The sequence below is a fragment of the Medicago truncatula genome, chromosome 7, assembly GCF_003473485.1.
Source record: "Medicago truncatula cultivar Jemalong A17 chromosome 7, MtrunA17r5.0-ANR, whole genome shotgun sequence".
NCBI lineage: Eukaryota > Viridiplantae > Streptophyta > Magnoliopsida > Fabales > Fabaceae > Medicago > Medicago truncatula.
The window spans coordinates 23819396-23841860 of NC_053048.1; the positions used below are offsets into that span (position 1 = coordinate 23819396).

Below are 22465 nucleotides of genomic sequence, written 5' to 3' on the forward strand. Positions count from 1 at the left end.
ATTTGATTAGCAATTGTACCATCTATCCCACAACCTTGATGGGTGTTTCTCATATTGCAACAATGTTTTATCTATGGTCTATTCAATAGGTTACTATTGTGCAGAAGCCAAAAATCTATAGTACACTAAAATAATGCAGCAAATCCCTGTTGCAACAATACTAAAAAAGAAAATTAAATTAAACATCATAACATTGTCATGTGTAGGGGTTATCCTCCATAGAGAGAAGGTATAACAAGATAAACCAAACCACTGGACCGGCCACGACTAGAGAGCCTACCCTCCCTCTTGGGGTCAGAATTAGTATTGCTATAGTTGATAGGAAAAATGAAATCATATTCATATATGAAAACAAAAAGAAATCAACTTTTGACAAGACCGATTTCCCAACATTTTTTGGGGTAGAAATTGTAGAATTGAAGGAAGTGTTGTTCACATTATTGTCACTAGTACTAACCTGATAAACACCACCAACGGGAGTTAGCGTTGATTGATAGGTGGCTGTTGCAACAAGAGTCGCAATTATCAACCAAGTGTTGCGTTGCTTCTCCGATATATTTCTTTCAATGCGACGTATGTAAATCAACATTTTATCCACAATAGTGGTCTTTGATCTTAGTTTATGTGCAAGTGTGGGAGCATCCATGACTTCTAAGCTAGGTTTTGATCCAGCACTAAATAAGATACTCTTGTTCTCTAGAGTGGCGGCAATGTCTAATGCTGTTTTGTTCTCCAAATTCTTCGCCTTCAAATTTATCCCAGTACTTACCAACAATCGAAGCGCCTGTGCTACATAGTAATTCATGAACGATACAATTGTTAAAGATCATTCATATTAGCAACTAAAATATTCACAAGTAGTGAACTGGATTCAAACTACCTATCATGGTTTAATTAGATTGCGGCCTGCAACCGCAGTTGTGACCTCAATACAAAGGACTTAGAGGTCACCGCAACGACATTGCAATCACAATTTTGACCGCATCGAACACATTTTCTTGCAATATAAAGGTTCTCATCATAACAACAATTCAAAATTGTGCAACCTATGTCCTTTATATAGATATATGCGTGTCTTGTCTTTCATGTTTTCTCGATAAAATTACAACAATTAAAAAACATGTTATATCATTTACAAGATGAGATATGTTTTATGATTTGTTATCTATTTTTTATTAAGAGGACGACAAAGAAATAATATGAAAGGGAACATGAGATAGCAACCACTACATAGTTAACTAGTCCATGAGTTGTTGGATTTGGATTGCACACAGATGAAATTCTATGCATTTATACGGTTCGCACATCGCTATTCTTACGATTAAGAGTGAACATTGCAAGAAACATACAGATTTTATTTTTTAAATATCGAAATCTTGGTTCCTCAATCTTGCTCGTGCTGACTACATAAATGCATAGAATTCCGAGCAATATAAATCTTGAGTTGTCAATTCGGTGAGTTTGACCTTATAACTTAAGAGGTGAAGTTTAAATATGCTCGAATATAATTTACTCGTAAGAGAAACTTCTAAATATACGACAGGAGGTTACCTGTGGCTCGATACATAGCGCGGAAATGTGCAAAATGGTGTTGTCATCCTCATCCTTGTGATTTAGTATGTTATATTCAAACTCTCTAGCACCTCTTTCGATATTTTTCCTAAGAAAGCAAACAAGGAGATGAAGAGCCTCAAAGTTTTTATTTTTCACCGCAATATGCAGTGCAGTTTCACCCCCCACAGTCACATCTTGAATGGAATTCGGACAAGCAAAAAGTAATTTAGCTAAAAGTTCAACCTCACCAATTTGACTTGCAAAATGAAGAGGAGTTAAGCCTTCTCTCCCTTGAACTCGAACAAGGTCTTTATTAATGTCAACAAAGCGAGAAACCATCCTCTTTTGGTCATTTTGCATAGCGAGATGAATGGGGCAGAATCCTTGCGGATTTAGCTTCCAAGCAAATGAAGGTTTCAAATTCATAACCTCGATGGCAAACCGAAGATGCCCCCTAGATGCGGCGATATGCAAAGGAGTTTCAACAAACTGATTCGAATCTATAATCTCTAGAATGGATGAATCAATTTGAATTACTGCATAAAGGATGTCTATATTACCCGCTTCAGCTGCAACTTTCAGTTTATCAAGATTGGTTGTGCTCATGTTTGAAGTTGCAACTTTTCTGCATGAAAAATCTCTAGCTATTATTGCAAGTCACAATTCCTTTAGTTTCTTTTGGATCATACCTACCTCTCACAATATAAAATCTTCATTACAACTGTATTAAACAAGGACCCGGGTGTTTAAAACAATATATTTTTTGTACGAAACACAACAAATACTATACTATACTATACTATACTATACTACCAGTTAACAATTCAATACCCTAGGATTTTAAAATAATAATTTTGTACGTATATCATTAGAAAACTGTATTTGATTGTCTTGGTGTATCTATTCATATGCCATGTCTCTGATTTCTGCGCCTTGGGCAAAGTAATTTATTCTTAGTGAAAAGAATAGTGATTTCACATCTTTGGTCTCTTTCTTAAATCACTTAAATAAATGGAAATAAAAATGTAACTATTGTATCATATCGTATCATATCATATAAAGATAAATCTATTCAATTTGCTACCACACCATAAAAACAACACAAAAACTTCAACAAACAAGGACAAAGAGATCACTCGTAATAAAGACACGTTGGAACTTTCAGTCTCGCCAAAAACCAATGTCAAGATAAAACCTTCGTTTCATCCACCAAATCTGCCACCTCCTTAACCCCTCATTTTTTAAATTATAAGGTTTCGCACATTCCAATAACTTTTCCGCAACTTTTCATTAGATGCTTCACTACTCCAACATTACAAGTGCACAAACAAATTCAGAGGAGTTATAAACGAGAAATCCAAACACCTCCATTACCAAGTTCAACACCTTCCTTGTCACCTCACAAAACCAGAATAGGTGACAAGAGGTTTCTCCTTCCAAATCAAACAAAGGACAATTCACCGACTCGTTGGTAAATTGTATTTTTTTCAGCACAATGGTAAGTATGCCAGTTTTTATCAAACAAATATCGTATATCCACCATTCAGTTTCATGATCTCATACAATGTTAGTGTGGGCTGTGTCTAATGCTTACTGCAATCAGCAAGCATTGCCTTTGAACCTTTAAACACACATAACCACCCCAAGCTGTCTATTTCCATTTGTGACATCGTTCTTTAATTCAATTTTAAACATCTCTCAATAAGTCCCAATGAATGGATTTGTTTTCAATAGATCCGGAGTCAATGTAATTATGTAATGAATATAACATAGATCAGGTCATTGAAAGAAAGACTTCAGGCCTAAGTCCTCAGGTATACACTTTACTTTTGTACATTTGTGTAGTTTGAGATGTGAGAAAGCTCAAATAAAACAAAAATCAGTACTAGAAAATACTACTAATAGATTGGATTGTATTGTATTGCATTGTAGGTAAACATATAGAAGTGCTTCGGCTCCCAGTAGTGTGCAGAACTTCTTATGGCGTCTTGCGAAGGACATCTTGCCTACAAGGAGCAATTTGGGTAAGAAAGGTACATTCTGGACATGAATTGTCCTCTCGGTCATGTTGAAATTGAGAAAAGAGACCATTTATTCATGTGTTGCCCTGCTGCTATGGCAGTTTGGTTTGCGTCTCCTCTTGGGATAATGTTCCGGAGCAGTTAGACTTATTAAGCTGGATGGAGAAGTGGTTGGCTGTCCCGGAGGTGCGTGTGAAACAACTTTTTGGAACCTCCCTGTGGCTGATTTGGAAGCACAGAAATCAAAAAGTCTTTAATAATGTTGATTTTGATCCGTTATTAGTGTCTCAGAAGGTGTCTGCACTCGTGGAGGAATTTTTGATTGCAAATCTGCCTCTAAAAAGGGGTCAGGTACGTGTTGTCCCTAGATGGCAGCCTCCCCCAATTGGTACAATTAAAGTAAATGTTGATGCAGGGGGTTTCGGCGACGGGAGTACAGGGTGGGGCTTTATTGCTCGCAATTCTGCAGGTTTGGCTTTGTTTGCAGAAACCAAATATGATGGTATCCCCGTTTCTCCGCTGCTGGCTGAATGTATGGGTGTGAGATGGTACCTTGCATGGGTGCTGGAAAAACAGTTCTCAAATGTCATTATTGAAACTGATGCTGAAATGGTGGTGACGAGACTGTATGGTGTTTCTGTTTGTAGCATTAGCAGAGATTGTAACAAAGTGGCTCATAGCCTTGTTCAATCATCAAAAGTTGCAGGTTGTAAGATGTGGAATGGATGTATTCCTGATAGGTGTTTATCAGTCTCCTGTAACGATTTGCCCTCTTTTTAATGCAAAAGCTTGGTTTATGTCAAAAAAAAAAAAAACATATAGGTCCAAATTTTATCATTATCTTCATAGTATAATGTCTTTGTGAACTCCAGCACCACTTATAAACAGAACAAAGGATGACTTTATTATATTCTTTAGTTAAATGAATTTTTTTCTCTCAATATCTTCCCACATCTTAACAGCCCTGCACCTTTCAACTTATCTCTGTTCATTATAGTAGCATATGCTTCTCATGAACATTTTAATTCTGATAAATTTACTAATTTCTTTAAAATTACAATTGTTATTAACATGCTTGACTTGTTTCGAAAGGTAGAGCCCTGGAGCGAATAATGCAGAAAGCACAACTTCTTAAATCAATCTTTCATTTTCTTTGTTAGATAACTTACTGCTAGTGGATTTATCCACAGCAGAAACAGTCCAAACTCACAGTTAACTAGTTGATATGCAAGGAACCTCAACTACCTAAGTGCGAGTTTTAAATAGTTTAAGATCACAATAATGCATACATAATGTGAAAACCCTTAGATGGGTTCAAATCAAATTTTAGTCACATTTAATTGCCAATTAAGTGTCATATTCTATGCCCTAAATTCTATCTAAACAAATTAATGTGATAACAAAAGACCAACAATATTTAAAATAAATTATAAAAATAAAAAAAAATAAAAAAAAGCAAAACAGGATCTACAGATATGACAAATGGGAAGGAAAAAAATGAAATGTATCTATCGAATTCTCTTGCTTAATCAATGTTGTGTCACATCAACCAAACTTCATCACAAGATTTCAGAAGCTTGGTAATCAGCTTCAGAATTAAAGAAATGAAATACCGGATGATGTGACAAAACAATTGATTAAACTGAATAAAATGCAAGCAAGAAAGAAAAAAAAACAAGAATGTTAAATAACCTAAGCAATTTTTCAAATCTAAACTAGATTTAAAAATAACAGAATGATAATGTATGAGGCGTTTTCAAGAGCAAATAATAATAAAGAAATGGCCTCAGTGTGTGTAACAATCAGATCATTGATAAAAAAAATCTCACTGAAATCCGCTAAGATAAGTAAATTATCATCATAAGCCATACAAAAAATAACACTAATCTAAAAAAAATACAATGTAAATATGATAATCTAAAAAAAAAAAAAATGTAAATATGAACTATGCGTGCTCAGACAGCCAAGGGTTTGATAATCAATTTCTGGGTGAAGATTCCCAGATCAGAAACTCTAGTCCACATATTGTATCTTCACTGCACAATATTCAACAAAAAAAAAACTTATGAACTTTTGATTCACCTCGTAGACATCAGCTTCAACAATGTAATGTTGTGTAATATTCATCCAACATCATCAAGAATTGTATAAACTTTTTAATGAGCTTATACAATTCAAGCAAAGGTTGGATGAAAGTTAAACAACACATTATGAGATTGAAGAGGTGTTGTAAGATAGTGAGGTTAGTTTTTTCTCATGGCTTTGGCAAGTAGGTACAACAAAAAACAATAGTTCTCCCTATTCAAGCAAAGATAAGGAATGTTGAAAATCAATCTCAGCAATTATTAACATAGCGATTAAAATGAAGAAGAAAAAACCATCAAAAATATTGAGAAACTCTTGAATGTAATAGCAGTGAAGGTTTGGATATATAGGCGGCGCAGTGAAGGGAAGATCACCAAATTAAGGTTTATGATGAGTGGGCGGAGTAGCAAAGAGTGGGCTAGATATTAAGCTGAAAATTGGAGGCCCATATAACAAGTATCATTTATGTATTTATTTTTTACTATTACTTTTCTCACTCTATGAGTTTCTAGTGCACCTATTTAGATTCTAAATTCCGAAATGTTTTAAAGTGTTTTTGAACATTTCTATAGGGTGTTTATGCCGTTTGGATTCTATAATCTGAATTACATAGGACGCAATTAGTTATTTTTTTAATCTAATTGATTATGACAAAATAAGTGGATCAATAGTTTTCTCGTTTAAGGAGTAATACTTCTATGAGAAAGTCCACAACCCCAAATCAAAATAATTTGGGCACACTCACAAAACATAAAAAAATAAAATAAAATAAATGAGCATAAAATTAAATGATATTAATTAAAAATTAGTCATCTTATTTTAAAATTTGACAACTCTGATCTCTCTATCAAATATTTGGTCTAAAATATGAAGGTATGACATGTTTTGAATGAAGTTTGTAAGCAAGTTTTCTTACAATTTCATTGATATTGATTTTTAATCTCATCGATCATAAACCACGTTATTTAAAACACATCCATAACTAACTTTTAGTTCAAAAATATGATAGAGAAATCAGAACTTTCGAATTTTAAAATATAAGGACCAAAATTGCAATTAAGCCTGCTATATATATTTGTCGAGAAGTATTATACCATGTTAATTATGCGCTTCTTAGTCCTTATATGTTTGTGTGCCATTGGAAAGCATAATAAAACAGAAATACTTATGTTTTTTTTTAAGAAGGAATGAAAATACACACAGAAAATTTTGTTATTTCTTAAAATTTATGCTAATATAATACGCAATGGGTGAATCAAACTTGCTTATATAAATAAGCTTTCAACTGGTGAGAATGCTGTGTCGTGTCTCGTGTGTGAGCTACCAACAGCTGAAAACTGGTCTCAGCAATGTCAAAGCAAACGAACAGAAGGAAAGAACAAAGAATTTTGAGGGACAAGGAGGGGTTGTGTTTGCTGGCTACGTGACAACAGTTGTTAATTGTTATATTGACTTATCTTAGGAGTTCCACATTGTTAACTTCACTATCTAACATCTTACTTTTAAGCCTTTCCATTGCATGTTAATTAACTTTTCGTTCATTATATCGAGCGTTCCATACATACGAGTGTTTCTTTTTCCACTATACTAATTTTCCATGTGTCTTACTGATTTCGGATTATATAATCTGAAAAAGCATCGGAACACATTAAAAGAATCTCCACAACACATTAAAACACCCTTCTATTTTTTTTTTGGATTTTATAATCTAAATAGCGTGTACCAAAAGGTTGGAGGGTTGAAAAAGAAACGGTCTTCATATATACGAACATAGTATTCGATACTGATATCACCATTCCTGAACCAACCTAATAAACTATGCGTAGTTTCATAAAAGAAACAAACAATAGCTAGTCCTGGAAAACAAAGGAAATGGCTTATACAGCTTTGGTAACAGTATTATTTATCCCTCCAACTCTTTAAGATAAGTGTCTAACTAATAGCAATACATTTTTCCAATTAAATAAACTTACATCAGACCATTCCCAAGTCAATTCCAGCAAGTTAACTTGAAGTTGAGAAAAATTAAAATTATATTATATAATATATGTTTCTCTTCTTATTTCTTACCAAACCATAATAATACAACAGTAGCTGGTAGGTTTTACCTGCACACCAGCATTTACACCTATATAATTTTACAAAATTGTAGTAAAAGGGGGCAAAATTGAAAAAACTTATCTATAAATATGCTATCACTCATCCTCCCTCTATACAAGGACCGTGGCAGATAGATAACAGATCTGCTTTCTTTCAAAGAAAGCATAATGCTAAAGAGAAGGTCGCAATGGTCATGAAGTTGTATGAACTAGTGTTGCTACCAACCCTCCTCTTCAACAATCTCAAACTTCTCTACTAATATAAACGCAGAAGTTAATAATGTTACATGACAGGAATTGGGAAACCTTCATTGTTGACATGATGATGCATTTGCTTTTGCACGGCTTTGACAGCAGCTACTCTAGCTGCATTGGCTGCTCTGTTAGCTGCTGATACTGCTCTGTTTACTCTTTCCTCTACCTTGCTCACATTATAGGCTTTCTCTGCTGCTCGTCTTGCTTCCTATTTGCGAAACAAATAAATATGATTAATTGCTGTAAATAACGTATATTTTACTATTATTTTTAATAACTGTACTCGACCCATCGATCCGACCCATTAGGTTTGGAATTGTTTATTTGAACAAATTCGTGTTTGTGGATATCCTATTTATACATCACATCTGAAACAAATCAGAAATACTTTATTCATTAATAATGAAAAATGAAAGGTAATTAAGTTTATAAGGTCGACTCGGTGGTTAGGGTGAGGGAGTTAATAAGTGGAGTGATAAGGACGAAGAGAATTCAGTTCCAATCCTCAACAAAATACTAACATGTATCATTTCAAAAATGAAAATGAAAGATCGTAATGCAGTAAATTAATAATAATAATGTCTAACTGTCGGTAGTTTGTTTGGTTTATTTCCTCTTACAATATTGTGCTAATGTTTATGCGTACACAATAAGATGTCCAAAATGGAGCCTGTACCCTAAGCTTTGATATAAATACAATCCTGTTTTCTTCCATTAACTTGTAAGCTCACTCAAATCACAACAAATATTTAGCCAAGACCTACTTCAAGAAAAACATATGCTTACGGCAATAAATACTTAACTGACCTTGACCATAACCAATCCTCCCTCAAACTAAAATAAAGGGTTAAAAATATAAAAATGATGAAGTTTTACTAATAAAAAATTAAAACCAATAAGAGATAGCCAACAACGGAACTGGTCAACGCAATGGAATGAGTCATCAAAAACGATTAATAATAATACCACCTAAAGAAAGATAGAGCAAAATTGTTATAACGTTCAAAATAACCGATAATGACAAACTCATCCAGAGTCAGATCATCTGATATATCAAGGACACTGTAGTGTAAGAGAACATATTCAACATTATTCATTATTCTTTACTTTATGTTCTAGCTGGGAAAATAACATTTAACAAGAACTAAGCGAAATCATAAAACACAAAGAATGTACCTGCACGGCAGTGAGTACTTTGGAATGATTGACACCAACAGGAGAAACAGGGTAAGTGGTGTTCTGTGTGCTTGGAATGTCAAGCACTCCATTTTGCCAATGACCGGATTGGGTTTCACCATTTCTAAATGTATACATTCCAAGCCCTTGCCTTCTTCCCTCATGCCATGCTCCTTCATATCGATGGCCATTTGCAAAACGATATACCCCAAATCCATGCATCCTGTCCGCGAAGTATTCCCCCGCGTATGTGTCTCCATTTCTGATTAAGTATAAGATTTTAGTTACAATGAAAAATCCAACATATTATGGCAAAGAGAAAGGTATCAAACAACTCTATTCATAAGTCAATTGAAATTCATTCCTATCCCACGACTTCACCACTATTTCAAAACCAAAAACTCACCTTGATTGTTTTCCTCCAATTATTTAAACCCTTTCATTTCTATTTTTCTTCTCTCAATTCTCATCCTATTTCCATCTAACATACACCATTTTATAGGGGTCTGCTACAGTAGTCTCTCACTCTATCTGCTAATCATTTAAACTAAAGTCAGTTTGATTAAACTTCTCTGACAAAATTTGTGGAAGAAGAAATATTAGAAGAGTAAGTTGAAATTAGCATGTGCATCTCAATTATTTCAGAAATTCTCTCATTTAACTTTCCCATAGAGAACATAGAAAGACCTTTTCGCAAGTGAATAACCATATAATTGACAAGCTCTATTAAGCTAGAAGCAATCCAAACCAGCCTGAGCCTATATTGACTAAAAGGATTTGAACAGACAAATGGAATACACAACATCTCAACCATTCCACAAGAGAGAAAAACGCCATCAGAGTTCTTTATACAACAACGTAAACACAAAGCAATCCAAGATGGACTGGGATAAGTAGTGATCAAGATTCATGACAACAACTTAAAAATAAAACAAAAATATCGTCACTCACATTGTATGACTTGTGCCTAGTGGTATAATATAGTTGTCAAGTTTGAAACAAATAAAATTTTAATGAAAGAAATATCATTTTTTTTTCACATGAATAGAATAACGAAAGTGAAAAAAATCCTTAAAGATCATATGCATACTAGGCTACACTTTTTATTCAAAAAAAAAAATCAGTACATCATTTTGTCCATTTCAGTAGTTATATTCCTCTCACTCAACCTACTCTCAATCCTTAATAAACACAACCCACCATGGCTTCTACAATCAATGCACAAATCTACCATATTGGAAGATTCAAATCCATCCAATTTTCTCCAAAGCCTACAAATGTTCTATAAAACTGAACATCCTCAAAACAACAATATCACAATTCGGATTTCAAATAACAATTGTGTTAAAGGTTGTGATCCTTGATATCGTTTGAAATTACGGTCAAAAGTGACCGATGCAGCCACAATAGACACGGCATTGACACATTAACACCAGCCATAAATTAAAAAAGGGTCTTGTTAACGAGTGCCCCCGGTACACTCTTTAAGCATTCCTAATAAAGAAATTATTATTTTAAAAAAAAGTAAACTTCAATTTCCAATGCAATAAATGCACAAACTTTCACAGAATATTACCACTTTAGGTGCTTAAAGAGTGCCCTGGGGGCACTCGTTAACATTTTCCATTAAAAAACTGGAATAATTGAATGTAAATCACATGTGTCACCATGGGCAGTTCTATGGCCTGGCGACCCCGGGCTCCGACCCAATTTTTTTGCAATTTCTTATGTAAATTCCTATGAATTTCTTATATAAACCCTTGTAAATTGGGCAATTTCTTTAGATTTTTTTTATTATTTGCTTGCAATTTCTTATGTAAACCACTATAAATGTGTTGCAATTTTTTTTTGCCCAGGCTTTACAATAATTCTGGCTCAGCCAATGTGTGTCACCAGACACGACTTGAATTTTTAGTGTAAGTGCTACATAAGCCTCAATCGCGGTCACATAGCTATTTCAACAAAATCAAAAATACATCATATCACGGCCTAAATCGTGGGCACATAGCTTTATTTAAAACCCTAATAATCACAACAATATAAGACAATTCAGCACAACAAGAATTAAACAAAGGGAAACATGAACATGAAAAGAAAAAGAAAAGAAAAAAACCTGAAATGATAATGACCAAGGCCATGTTTAACACCCCATTTAAATTCTCCAACATATCTACTCCCATCTTCACAAGTATGAACACCGCACCCATGACTCTGTCCATTAGACCATTCTCCAGTATAAACATCCCCAGTATAAAACCTATAAACACCAAACCCATGTCTCAATCCTTGTCGATATTGCCCTCTATAACGACTTCCCCTTGCCCATGTCTCCACACCATACCCATCATACCTCCCATCAATCCAATCCCCTTCATACCTCCCACTCATACTATAATAATAAACACCACTCCCTGAACACTTCCCCTTATGAAACTCCCCCTCGTAAACGTCCCCGTTCCCGAATACCTGGACCCAGCACCCCGACCCAAGGCGTTTCTCTGACTTGGGTCGGGATCCTATGGTCCAGAAAACGGGAAGAGGAGGGGGAGATCGTGAATGAGACGACGAAGAGGAACGAATTTTATGCAAATTGAGATGAAGAGGAAAGGAACGTAGAGAAGGAAGAGCTATATTAAGAGAAAACAACAAAGCCGTTGAAAAAGCAAAAGCGGTGAGAAAATCAAGAAAGAAAGAACGTGAAGCGTGGAGGTAAAGGTAGATAAGAGGAAGAGAGATGAAGAGGATAGAACGGTGCTTCTTGAGACGGCGGATGATGCGAAAGGCGGTGGCGGCAGAGGCGGAGAGGGTGAGATGATGGAAGGCCGTATTTTGCGGCGGTTTGAAAGGCAGTTTGTTAGAAGGACGGGTGATGATTTCTGTTGGGGAGATGTCGATGGAGTGATGACGTGGACAGAGGTGTTGACGTTGAGAGGTTTGTTGATGGTTGTGTTGAATTGGTGGTGTTGGGTTGAAATCGGAAGAGACGCCTACGCTTTCTTTTCCGATTTGCACCTCCGATTTCTTCTGATGCATCACATTACCGAATCGAAGCGATAAGGGCTGAATGAATTTTTTAGTTTGAACATACGAGTTTCTTTCTATTTTTTGTGAAATTATGAGGAGGAATTGTGTTTGAAGAAAATGGATTATGGGTTTAGAGATTGTCTCTTTTTGTTGTTATTATTATCTTTTGAAATGGATGTGTTGATTTGTGTGCTTGAGAAAGAATAGGGGCGTGGGAGGAGTTTACGGTAATGATGATTGGAGAGCACACCATTGAGACATAAAAAGCAAAAAAGGAAAGTACATTTAAGAAACATGGGAGGGGTGTGTGTGTAAAATTATGATACAATAAATTGATGATTAATTAATAAAAGGATATTCCTTTTAGAAGTTGGGACTGTTTGTGAATTGTGACGTTAACTTCAAGGAAACATTTTGATTTGATGATTGGTGAGTTTGAAATTTGAAAGGCTTAGATGTAATTGTAGCTTGTGCGTGTTTGCCACGGATATATGAAATTTGAATTAGTCATTAACTCGATCGGAATCAGAATATTTAGTTGATAACAAAATCCTAGAATTTAACCGGTAAAATGCCGAAATTGTTAGACCGGATGCTAACCCGATACCTCCACTTATGGATGTGAATTTTATAATGGCTTTGTAACTTTGTCTATCTACCAAAAAAAAATTATTGTTAAGTTATTCAACTCATTGACTCAACCGATAAACATTGAGTAATTTGTATGATCCATAATGATTGATCTATTTCGAGAATAAGATGAATTAGAGAAGTACTACTTTTTTTATTTTTTTAAGTGAATTAGAGAAGCACCGATATGGATATTTTCTTTTTGATATTATTTTAACGTCCATTTAATGATTGGGTGAAATTTATATTAAAATGATATTTTGAAAATAGATTTTATATAAAATAGTGAGACACAAAAAGATTAAACAAAAGAGTGTTTATAACATTACTTATATGAACTATTCATATAACATTCTGAACATTTATTCAAGCTTCGGCCCTTGCATATAACAATGCATGTCCCTGCCAACTGAGCTATGCTCACGGAGACAGTTAACATATTTTTTTTTTGTTACAAAGGAAAAAAGGAAAGAAGAGCTAAGGTCTCATAAACCGACCATTACAATCAACAATTAAAAGGGGTCCTAAATCTGGAGGGGTTTCTACAAACTGTGAAGTCGACATTGTTTCTAGTACCCGTCTTTGCAAACCAGTCCGCACAAGAATTATCTTCGCGGTAGATAATTAGATATTTTTAGATTTATGGTTCCATGAATATTTCAAAATAACTTTTTATTTTATAATTTTTGTCAATAGATAATTGGCTAAACTTCACTTTTCGTCCTCTAAGTTTCAAAATGTTGCGATTTTGGCCCCCTATTAAAAAAAAATGGCAAAAGTGACCCCTATGTTTAGGAAAATATGCTCTTTTGACCTCCTAACATAAGGGAAATATGCTTTTTGACCCCTTATTTTTACAAAAAGTTGTGATTATGACCCCCTTTTTTGGGACATGTGGCGTCTTCTCATCAATTTTGGGATGAAAGGGCCCAAAATTGTCATTTTTTTTAAAAAGGGGCCAAAATTGCAACATTTTAAAACATAGGGGCGAAAAATGCGGTTTAGCTAGATAATTAAATATGTTAAAAGGACAAAAATCAACTATGTCATTAAACATGAGACATATAGAATTGTTATTTATAAGGTGATCAAACAACTATATTTAAAAGGATATTTTACTATAAAAAAAAAAAGCAACTATATCTAAAAATTAAAAATTGAATAGTTTAATATCTTATCATGTATGTGCCTGAACTCAAACATGACTTCATCTTAAATTTGATAAAATGAACAATGATGCGTATGAATATGAAGATGATAAAGAAAACGAAGAATATTGATATTTTTATTTTATTGTGCAAACATTGTTTATATTAATTGATCAATTTGTCTTCGTAAGTTTAACTCAGTTGGTAGAGACCGTGCATAATATATTCAAGGTCTCGGATTCACATTCCGACCACAATGATCAATTTATTTAAAATTTAAGAAACTTAAATGGGTCAATTTGATAGAAAAACACTTGATTCCTCAAATCAACATCTCACATAAATTTCATAGATATGACACATTAATCAATTATTAATAACTTTATATCATGAGAACTTCTATGGTACACTCACAAAGTGAGATGTACCGGTACTCTCGCTTCATGATTTTACAAATTAACGATCATTTTTCATGTAAGAAATAGCTATTTTTCAATATTTATATTTTATAGAACATCATTTCGTAAGAAAAACATCATTTCATTGTTTATAAGAATCATAGTAATTTTTTTACATATTATCGTAAAAAATAATCAATGTTCTTAACCATGAGTGATAAAAATTCAAAAAAAATAAATTTTATTTCGTTGACACTTTTGATGAATAAGATTTAATTATTATAATTATAAGTGATAAAAAAACAATATTTTTCTTCAAAAACAACTCATTTAACTATTAATTTAAAGAATAAGTATACCGATACACTCAAATATATTAGGTGTACCATAAAATTTGCCTTATATCATTGTTTTTAATTTTTTCTTATTAAAAAAGTGTGACTTCTATTTAAGATTGAGAGTCTTAAATAAATCTTATAAGATCCCATAGAACTTGAGGTTGGGATGGTCTGATACTCTGATCCAAGTTGAGTGATGCCACTGCTTAGATAAATAGTAAAGCAGAGTTTATTCGAGCTTAGATTTCACACGTGTCCAAAATTATCAAAACAAAACATATATCAAATCAATCATACATAAACCCTAATTCCCCACCCCACACAGCAGCCAAACATCAACTGAAACAAACACAACAATGTCGACCCACCACATTTATGCTAACAGCACAACATACCAATCTTCATCATCATTCACCAATACCAAACTCACCCATTTCAACAACAACAATCATTTCTCCCCAATTCTTCACTACCCTCGATCACTGCTCCCACCAACCGCATCCCTTAAAGTAGATGTTGGAGCACCAAACACAATTGTAGAAGACAGTGTGAAGAAGACTAAAGAGGTGATTGATGAAGAAGCCAAGTACATAGTGGGTACTTATGCAAGAGCACCAATTGTGCTTGAGAAAGGGAAAGGTTGTAAAGTGTATGATGTTCAAGGGAATGAGTATTTGGATTGTAGTGGTGGGATTGCTGTTAATGCACTTGGTCATGGTGACGATGATTGGTTGAAAGCTGTTGTTGATCAAGCTGGGTTACTTACTCATGTTAGCAATATTTATCACTCTCTTCCTCAGGTAATTACAACAATATGCTCAGGGTTTTTAGTGTAAGATTCTTTCTGTTTTTGGTTTTTTAGGCTGTCTTTAATAGTAGAAATCAAGGTAGACCGGTAACCTATGAAGCACGGATACAGACACTGGATATGGCAAAAACACTGACACGCCGACAACGCTAATTTGAGAAAATAACATAATTCAGTGTAATTATATGTGTTGGTGTCGTGTCGGCATGTCTGACACTGAGACACGCCTAGTCCGAGAGTGTCCGTGGCTCCGTGCTTCATAGCCAGTAACATTTTGAGAAAATGGAAGTGATTTAATGTAACTGTATACCTCAATTTTGTATCGGTGTTGGACAGTCATAGTGTTGGACACTGGAGTTGACACGTCTTCAATCTGAAGTGTCAGTGCTGCATTGACCAAAGTGAAGATTAAAAAAAAAAGTGATTTTAAGATATAATTTGTGTTGTGGTTTTTGGGTGTCATAGAAGATTTTAGAGTGATATTATATTATGTTGTGTTCGTGATGATTTGTTTGAATTAAGATAATGGCTTGTGTTAGAAAGAAGTTTAATTGTTGGGTTCTTTTCATAGTTGTTTATTGTAAATAATTGGAAGTTGCAAGCCTTTTTGCTTTTGTCTAATAATAATAATAATGAAATCTCTCACAACTCTAGTGGGGAGTGGTGTAGGAAAGAGAGATAGAAAGGGAAAAGTGAAAATGAAGTGAAAAAGTGAGCATGTGATGGGTGATGTGGTAGAAAAGAGAAAGAGAGGAAAGGGAGAGTAGTGTGTGAACTTTTTTAAGAGATCGGGACTGTTCTATAAACTGTGGACATGTGTAAGTATATATATTTTGAGTTTAATTAGTATGCTATGTCTGTGTATAGTTATTTTAAGGTCAGTAATGGTATGTGTGGTTGGAAAGGGTTTAAATTGTTATTCCTCTTTAGTCAGCATCTGGTGTTAGTGCTAATTTGCAGGGAGTTTGAAGTATTATTTTACAGACTTTTGGATTACCTTATAAGTCTTTTTGAAGGAACGGATGGAAAAATTACGTGTGCTTAAATTTTGTTAAAAAGGTGTGTAAAAGGTGGTATTTTTATTATTTGAGTGCAAGAAAGTCTAAACTTGAGTGATCGAACTTGGTTCTAACTGTTGGTCTACAATAGCTTCTAAGTGAAGACAAATTTCAATATTGATTTCATAACGAACCATTTGCTCTGCAGTGAAACTCGGCGATCAATCCTCATTATCAAACTTTTGTAAATCTGAAAGAGTATGAAGTGCTTACAAGAAATAACTTTATAAGTTCTAGTTTGTAAAACTTTAGTAGTGAGATGAGAAGAAATCCCGAACATAGTGCAAATTACGTTGTCCACACTCGGACTTTAAACAAGTAACTTGTCCATTACATTTGATGCTGTTAAAAGAGAGCCAGGGTCCAATTATGAAGCAATAATTTGTCAAGCAAAATTTTCAACCGACAGATTGAAACAATCAGTGTATGCAATTATGGGGTTCTTGCGCCTCATTGTTCTAATTTTGGAGATTGTCATCCTTTTCCAAGTTTTAAATGTGATGAACAGTCAGGTCAGCATAGTCCGAGGCATTTATTTCCCTAAGCATATGCTGTTGTTAAAAACGCATGTGAAGCCCTTTATGACTGTAGAGCTCAATCCCCTAATTTTAGAAGGAATCAGCCAATGTTAAGTGCAGCTTGAAAGATTCATTGCAGGTACATGTGGAGATATAGTTGTACATCTGCATACGGCAAACTGCCAAATGAGGGCAGTTCCAAACAGTGTCTCTGTTCACACGGATGAAGCTGAAAATTGAAATCATTATGATCATTGAAAGATGGTGATATGGTCGAGAGTTCAATGTGAAAGAGAGACATTGAAGCATTTAATATGATTTGCAGAGGTATCTAGAGTTCTTGAAGATCAATATTGTCTTAAAAAGAGTGTATAATCTCAAATGAAGAGGTGGACATGTTATTATTTAATAAAGCGGACTGATTTGTTTCATGAAGGTTATTGAGGTCTGCATCCGATTGAGTTCTGGACGTCATAAGAAAGGTTGAGAAAGGTATTTTGATGTCGATGGTAAAGTATAGGTAGTGAAGTAGGTGTTTTGGCAATGAAGTGCCAAAGTTAATTAAATATTTACCTTAGTCTTTCAAATGCTGAAAAGCTTGTGTCCACATGACCCTTCTAATAATGCTCGTATTGAATAAGGAATTTTCCCTTGTCCACATGCGGAAAAGCAGATACCTTTTTGTCAAATTGAGATGACCCCAGAGGAGACAGTTCTATACATTATGTCATTCGGCAATGCAAGTTAATTTTAGTTCCGAAACTCGCTTCTTCAGTTCTTTGTTCATTGGGTTAGAAGTTGGGTAAGGATGATAAGGTACTTTTAGATAGGGGAAATTGTCAGAAAAATAAGGTGGAAGGGGAACTTCAAAATTAGCTGCCACTGAAAATTATGGAGAGGCATAAATGAAATCGAAGGCTCTAATAACTTTTTATTGAAGTTTTGAAATTATCTTCTGTTCTGAAGGTTAAGAAAGAGTTGTTCTGTGCTTAATTTTTGTTTAGAAATTTTAGGTGGACATCATTTTTTTATTATGACAGAATGTAAGATTTCAAGTTCTGTTATCCCTACTTCACTCTTTGTATTTCCATTTATCGGAAGAAAAACTATAGTGCGGAAAAAGGCCTATTAAGAATCTTTGTGGTTCTATGCAGCTCATTTGAATATTTTCTCTAGCTGATACATTAATTTCTATGAGTTCATATCTTGGGTCTATGTTTTATGTTTCGTCATTGCTGCTTTAATACATTTTATCTGTATCTGTAATTTGTTTAGAACTGATGCAGGTAGAACTTGCAAAGCGTTTAGTAGCTTCTTCTTTTGCCAATCGTGTATTTTTTGCAAATTCTGGAACCGAAGCAAATGAAGCAGCTATTAAATTTTCCAGAAAATATCAGAAACACACATGTACTGACGGGAAAGTTCCAGCTACTGAGTTTTTAGCTTTTAGCAATTGCTTCCATGGGAGAACCCTGGGTGCACTTGCTTTGACAAGTAAAGTGCAGTACAGAACACCTTTTGAACCTGTTATGCCTGGAGTCACCTTTGTAGAGTATGGAAATGCACCGGCCGCTGTAGAGTTAATTCAGCAAGGCAAGATTGCTGCAGTTTTTGTAGAACCTATCCAAGGTGAAGGAGGAATATACAGTGCTACTAAAGAATTTCTACAGTCTCTGCGAAATGCTTGTGATGAAACTGGGGCACTTCTTGTGTTTGATGAGGTACGCGCTATCTAGTCTTCGTATCCGGTTGTACTCGTATGCCAGTAAATGAGTTCATCATGTCGTGTTTGTAAATTAAGAGAGAAAAAAAATTCAGAAATTTGCATATGTAATCAAAGCAGGCATACAGCAGAGGGTAATTTAAAAAAAAAAAAATTGAATTGAATGATTTTGTTAAGTAAACAAATTCTAATATCCCACTATTAAGTACATCAGAAATTGAAATGGTTGGTGATGTGATTGTTTTTCTAAAGTTATCTTTCTTAACAGTTATTTGAAAGTGAATAATAATGAGAGTTGAAAATAATGTAGCACTGTGACTAACTAACTATAGTAAATCCACTCATGTCTTTTATCTGCTTGAATGATATTTCCTCTGTCTCATATGAAGTGTCACATTTAAAATATTTGTTGTCTCATATTATTTGTCATTTTTGAAAACAAGTGAAACTTTAATTACATTTTTCCACTAATATACCTTTATTTATTGTGTCTCAAGTCTCAACTTACTTAATTACTACACCGAGTACTATTAATAAAGGGTACTTTAGTACATTAAACTTATTTTATCATAGAAATTAGTGCACTCAATGGTTTTCTTAAGAAGTGCACATAACCTTAAACGACACTTAATATGAGGTAGAGGGTGTAATATATAACCTACATAATTTTGAAGTGTGGTTATAGCTTTTCATATTTGCAATTGTTTCATTTGGCTATCTTTCTTTTAACAGGCATATATCATTTCTATATGATTTTGTAGGTTCAATGTGGTTTAGGTAGGTCAGGATTTCTTTGGGCTCATGAGGCTTTTGGAGTCTTCCCCGATATAATGACACTTGCCAAACCTCTTGCTGGAGGCCTACCTATTGGAGCTGTCCTCGTAACTGAGAAAGTCGCTTCTGCTATAAATTATGGCGACCACGGAAGTACTTTTGCAGGTGGTCCTCTTATTTGTAATGCTGCTCTTGCAGTTTTGAATAAAATATCCAAACCTACTTTCCTTTCTGATGTATCAAAGAAAGGTTTATACTTCAAAGAACTACTAAAACAGAAATTGGGCGGAAATCGACACGTGAAAGAGATTCGCGGTGTGGGGCTAATTATAGGAATTGATTTAGACGTGTCCGCAACACCTTTGGTAGACGCTTGCCGAGATTCTGGCCTTTTAGTATTGACAGCTGGAAAAGGTAATGTTGTTAGGCTTGTTCCACCATTGATTATAACAGAACAGGAGATTGAACATGCAGCTGATATTCTAAGCCAAACTTTGCATGTTTTGGATGCCAATAATTAAAAGTAGGAGAAAGAGGCTTTCTTTCATGCTGGAAGTTGTCATGAAATAATCATGGACTTTCTTGCATGAAGATGTTGTGTTTGTTTTAAGAATATTGTTGCAAGGCTATGTAATATTTATTGTATAATAAATAAGTGGCAGATCAGATGATTTCTGTAGTTGCTTTCATTTTATGTCAGAAATGCATGTGGCTATTTTGCCATCTGAAGTGTAATAATAACTGGGAGCTTTCTTATTTTTCATGCTGTTTATCATTTATCAAAAGAAAAAAAAAGTTGAGAGCTGCTTTTATCCCCTCAACCTCTTCAAAAAACCGGATTCGTCTGGATTCTGCAGTAAAATGACGTTTTATGCCCATTTGAAACGTTGAATCTGGATGGATTTGGTTTTTAGAAACAACAGAGGGAAGTAGCAGCTCTCAAAAAGTTTTGGACCTTATTATCGGTATGAAATATTTGAAAATCTTTTGGTTATATTTATAATTTTTCAGATAAGGTCTGTCACCATAATGAAAACTTGCTCTCAGTTGTAAGTATACCTCAATTCCATATAATATGATGAAATGTACTCCATATTTTTCACCTTAACAATGTTTTGAATCGATATTATTAACTTATATACTGTTTATAGTCACAGTGTATGCAAGAGTGTTTGAATGAGATAACACATGTCTTTTAATCAAAAAGCTTCATTCAAACTTTAGAAATGCAATAGCATAAAACTATGTTTATAAACAGTTGTATTCAATCTGTTTGTAGTCTTCACTCCTTAGTACCATTCATCATATCCAATCATATAAAAAAAGAAGCTAACAATATAGATCAAAATAAAGGTCAGCCCCCAGGCAGCGGATTGACTAGTTTTTTTTTTTTTTTTTTGTCTTTTAATTTTCTCTTGATAAAATAAAAAACCGCAAGTGGAGAGCGTATGAGTTGGCTAAATCTAAAGCAAGTTAGCAGACTTACGACAAACTAGTGGTAACTAGGATCCAAACATGGAATTGCTCCTAAAATAAGTTGTATACGAACATGATGATGAATATGCCAGGTTTTCTACAATTGTGAACAATCAAGTTATCAAAGCAATGGAGGAGTCAATAAAATGTAAGAATCAGAGGGAGGATCAAATAAGATTTAAAACAAAATACAACATAGTCCTTGTTTCTATGATGTTTGTTATACAACATAGTCCTTATTTCAGTGATGTTTGTTGACAACCTATGTCTACTTCAACTAAGTGTGTTGGAAATTCTAAAAGTTGTTTTGGGTGTGCTGTACACTTTGAATGAAGGAATTAAAAAAATTGTGAGTCTCTTTAACTAAAAAAATAATAATAAATGAAGTGAATTCTTGTCGTGAAGAATAAAGAAATTGTGAGCCTCTTGAAGAATAAAAAGGAGCAGTTGTGAGCCTCTTGAAGTGGATTCTTGTGAGCCTTTGTAAAAGCACAAAACTCTATTCTTTCACATTTGTGAATTCTTGATTTGTCTGTATGTTCATTTTTGTGTTTGTGAATACTCGTGAACATGGATAAATGTGAGGAGATTAGTGGTAGATAGACAACCCCATGTGGCAGACCCCCACCATATGGCGAACCCCCATTATACACCTCATACATATTTTTATTAAGTATAATGGGGCAATTTTGTCCAACATACTAAGCAACTTTCTATCCTCTCTTCTATCTCTTCCTTCCCCCTCTCTCGTGACTTTTTCTCCCTCATCGGACACCACCACCAAGTCACACCCTCCCACCATCGTCGCCCTCTGTCCTCAACCTTAAATCTCACCACCGCCACCACTGTCACCCTCAGATATAACCACCACCATCGCCATCTCTTACACTCTCGTCTCACCATCACCACCATCCTCACCATCAGTTCTCACCACCATCGTCATTGTCGTCACTCTCAAATCTCACGACCACCACCACCATCATTGTCACTCTCAGATCTAACAACCACTATCACCATCTCTCACACTCTCGTGTCGCCATCATCCCCATTGAGAAGATAGAGAGAGATTTAAAACAAAATAACACACAAATGAGTATAATGGAGGTATGAAGAGGAACAAAAGGAAAAAGGTGTCTAAGAATAGTTACTCATGTGAGTAGTGAATACTCATGAATGTAAGCACTCTTTCTGTGTTGTGAAAAAATAAAGGGTTAATTAAGTTTTTGATCCCTATAAAAATAAATCACACTTTTTAGTCCCTACAAAATTTTCCGTTAGTGTTTCTAGTCCCTGTTAAATTAAAATTTGTTTAATTATGCTTAAAATTTTAAATTTTTTAACGATTTTTTACATACTTGTTTAAAACATTATAAAAGGTTC

General features: G+C 34.4%; 3 protein-coding genes and 2 non-coding genes across 5 annotated transcripts; 1 reads left to right on the top strand and 4 right to left on the bottom strand.

Annotated features, from left to right (window-relative positions):
• Positions 1–3: 3 nt before the first annotated feature.
• Positions 4–2211, bottom strand: LOC25499932 (ankyrin repeat-containing protein BDA1). Its single transcript, XM_024769538.2, has 2 exons — positions 1552–2211; positions 4–784 (listed from the first exon to the last, which is right to left on the bottom strand). Exons 1-2 carry the CDS (start codon positions 2158–2160, stop codon positions 197–199), a joined length of 1197 nt encoding a protein of 398 aa, XP_024625306.1. The 5' UTR covers positions 2161–2211; the 3' UTR covers positions 4–196.
• A 3145-nt stretch (positions 2212–5356) lies between these two features.
• Positions 5357–5443, bottom strand: LOC112416857 (small nucleolar RNA R11/Z151). Its single transcript, XR_003007368.1, has one exon. It is a non-coding gene; the product is annotated as a small nucleolar RNA R11/Z151 (small nucleolar RNA).
• Positions 5444–5522: 79 nt separating this feature from the next.
• LOC112416852 (small nucleolar RNA Z157/R69/R10) lies at positions 5523–5620 on the bottom strand. The gene has a single exon (XR_003007363.1). It is a non-coding gene; the product is annotated as a small nucleolar RNA Z157/R69/R10 (small nucleolar RNA).
• A 2049-nt stretch (positions 5621–7669) lies between these two features.
• On the bottom strand, positions 7670–12533 carry LOC25499933 (MORN repeat-containing protein 1). Its single transcript, XM_013593010.3, has 3 exons — positions 11304–12533; positions 9191–9452; positions 7670–8222 (listed from the first exon to the last, which is right to left on the bottom strand). The coding sequence occupies exons 1-3, from the start codon at positions 12221–12223 to the stop codon at positions 8043–8045; spliced, it is 1362 nt and encodes a 453-aa protein (XP_013448464.1). The 5' UTR covers positions 12224–12533; the 3' UTR covers positions 7670–8042.
• A 2413-nt stretch (positions 12534–14946) lies between these two features.
• On the top strand, positions 14947–20372 carry LOC25499934 (acetylornithine aminotransferase, chloroplastic/mitochondrial). The gene is made up of 3 exons (XM_013593011.3): positions 14947–15528; positions 18399–18833; positions 19597–20372. Exons 1-3 carry the CDS (start codon positions 15085–15087, stop codon positions 20128–20130), a joined length of 1413 nt encoding a protein of 470 aa, XP_013448465.1. The 5' UTR covers positions 14947–15084; the 3' UTR covers positions 20131–20372.
• The last annotated feature ends 2093 nt before the right edge of the window (positions 20373–22465 follow it).

Coding starts and splice junctions, on each gene's coding strand:
- LOC25499932 (XM_024769538.2), bottom strand. CDS start 2,160: ATGAGCACAACCAATCTTGATAAACTGAAAGTTGCAGCTGAAGCGGGT. Junction 785..1,551: donor CGCTATGTATCGAGCCACAG/GTAACCTCCTGT, acceptor TATGTAGCACAG/GCGCTTCGATTGTTGGTAAG.
- LOC25499933 (XM_013593010.3), bottom strand. CDS start 12,223: ATGCATCAGAAGAAATCGGAGGTGCAAATCGGAAAAGAAAGCGTAGGC. Junction 9,453..11,303: donor CTTGGTCATTATCATTTCAG/GTTTTTTTCTTT, acceptor ATACTTAATCAG/AAATGGAGACACATACGCGG. Junction 8,223..9,190: donor AAGTACTCACTGCCGTGCAG/GTACATTCTTTG, acceptor TTTCGCAAATAG/GAAGCAAGACGAGCAGCAGA.
- LOC25499934 (XM_013593011.3), top strand. CDS start 15,085: ATGTCGACCCACCACATTTATGCTAACAGCACAACATACCAATCTTCA. Junction 15,529..18,398: donor TTTATCACTCTCTTCCTCAG/GTAATTACAACA, acceptor GAACTGATGCAG/GTAGAACTTGCAAAGCGTTT. Junction 18,834..19,596: donor CACTTCTTGTGTTTGATGAG/GTACGCGCTATC, acceptor ATGATTTTGTAG/GTTCAATGTGGTTTAGGTAG.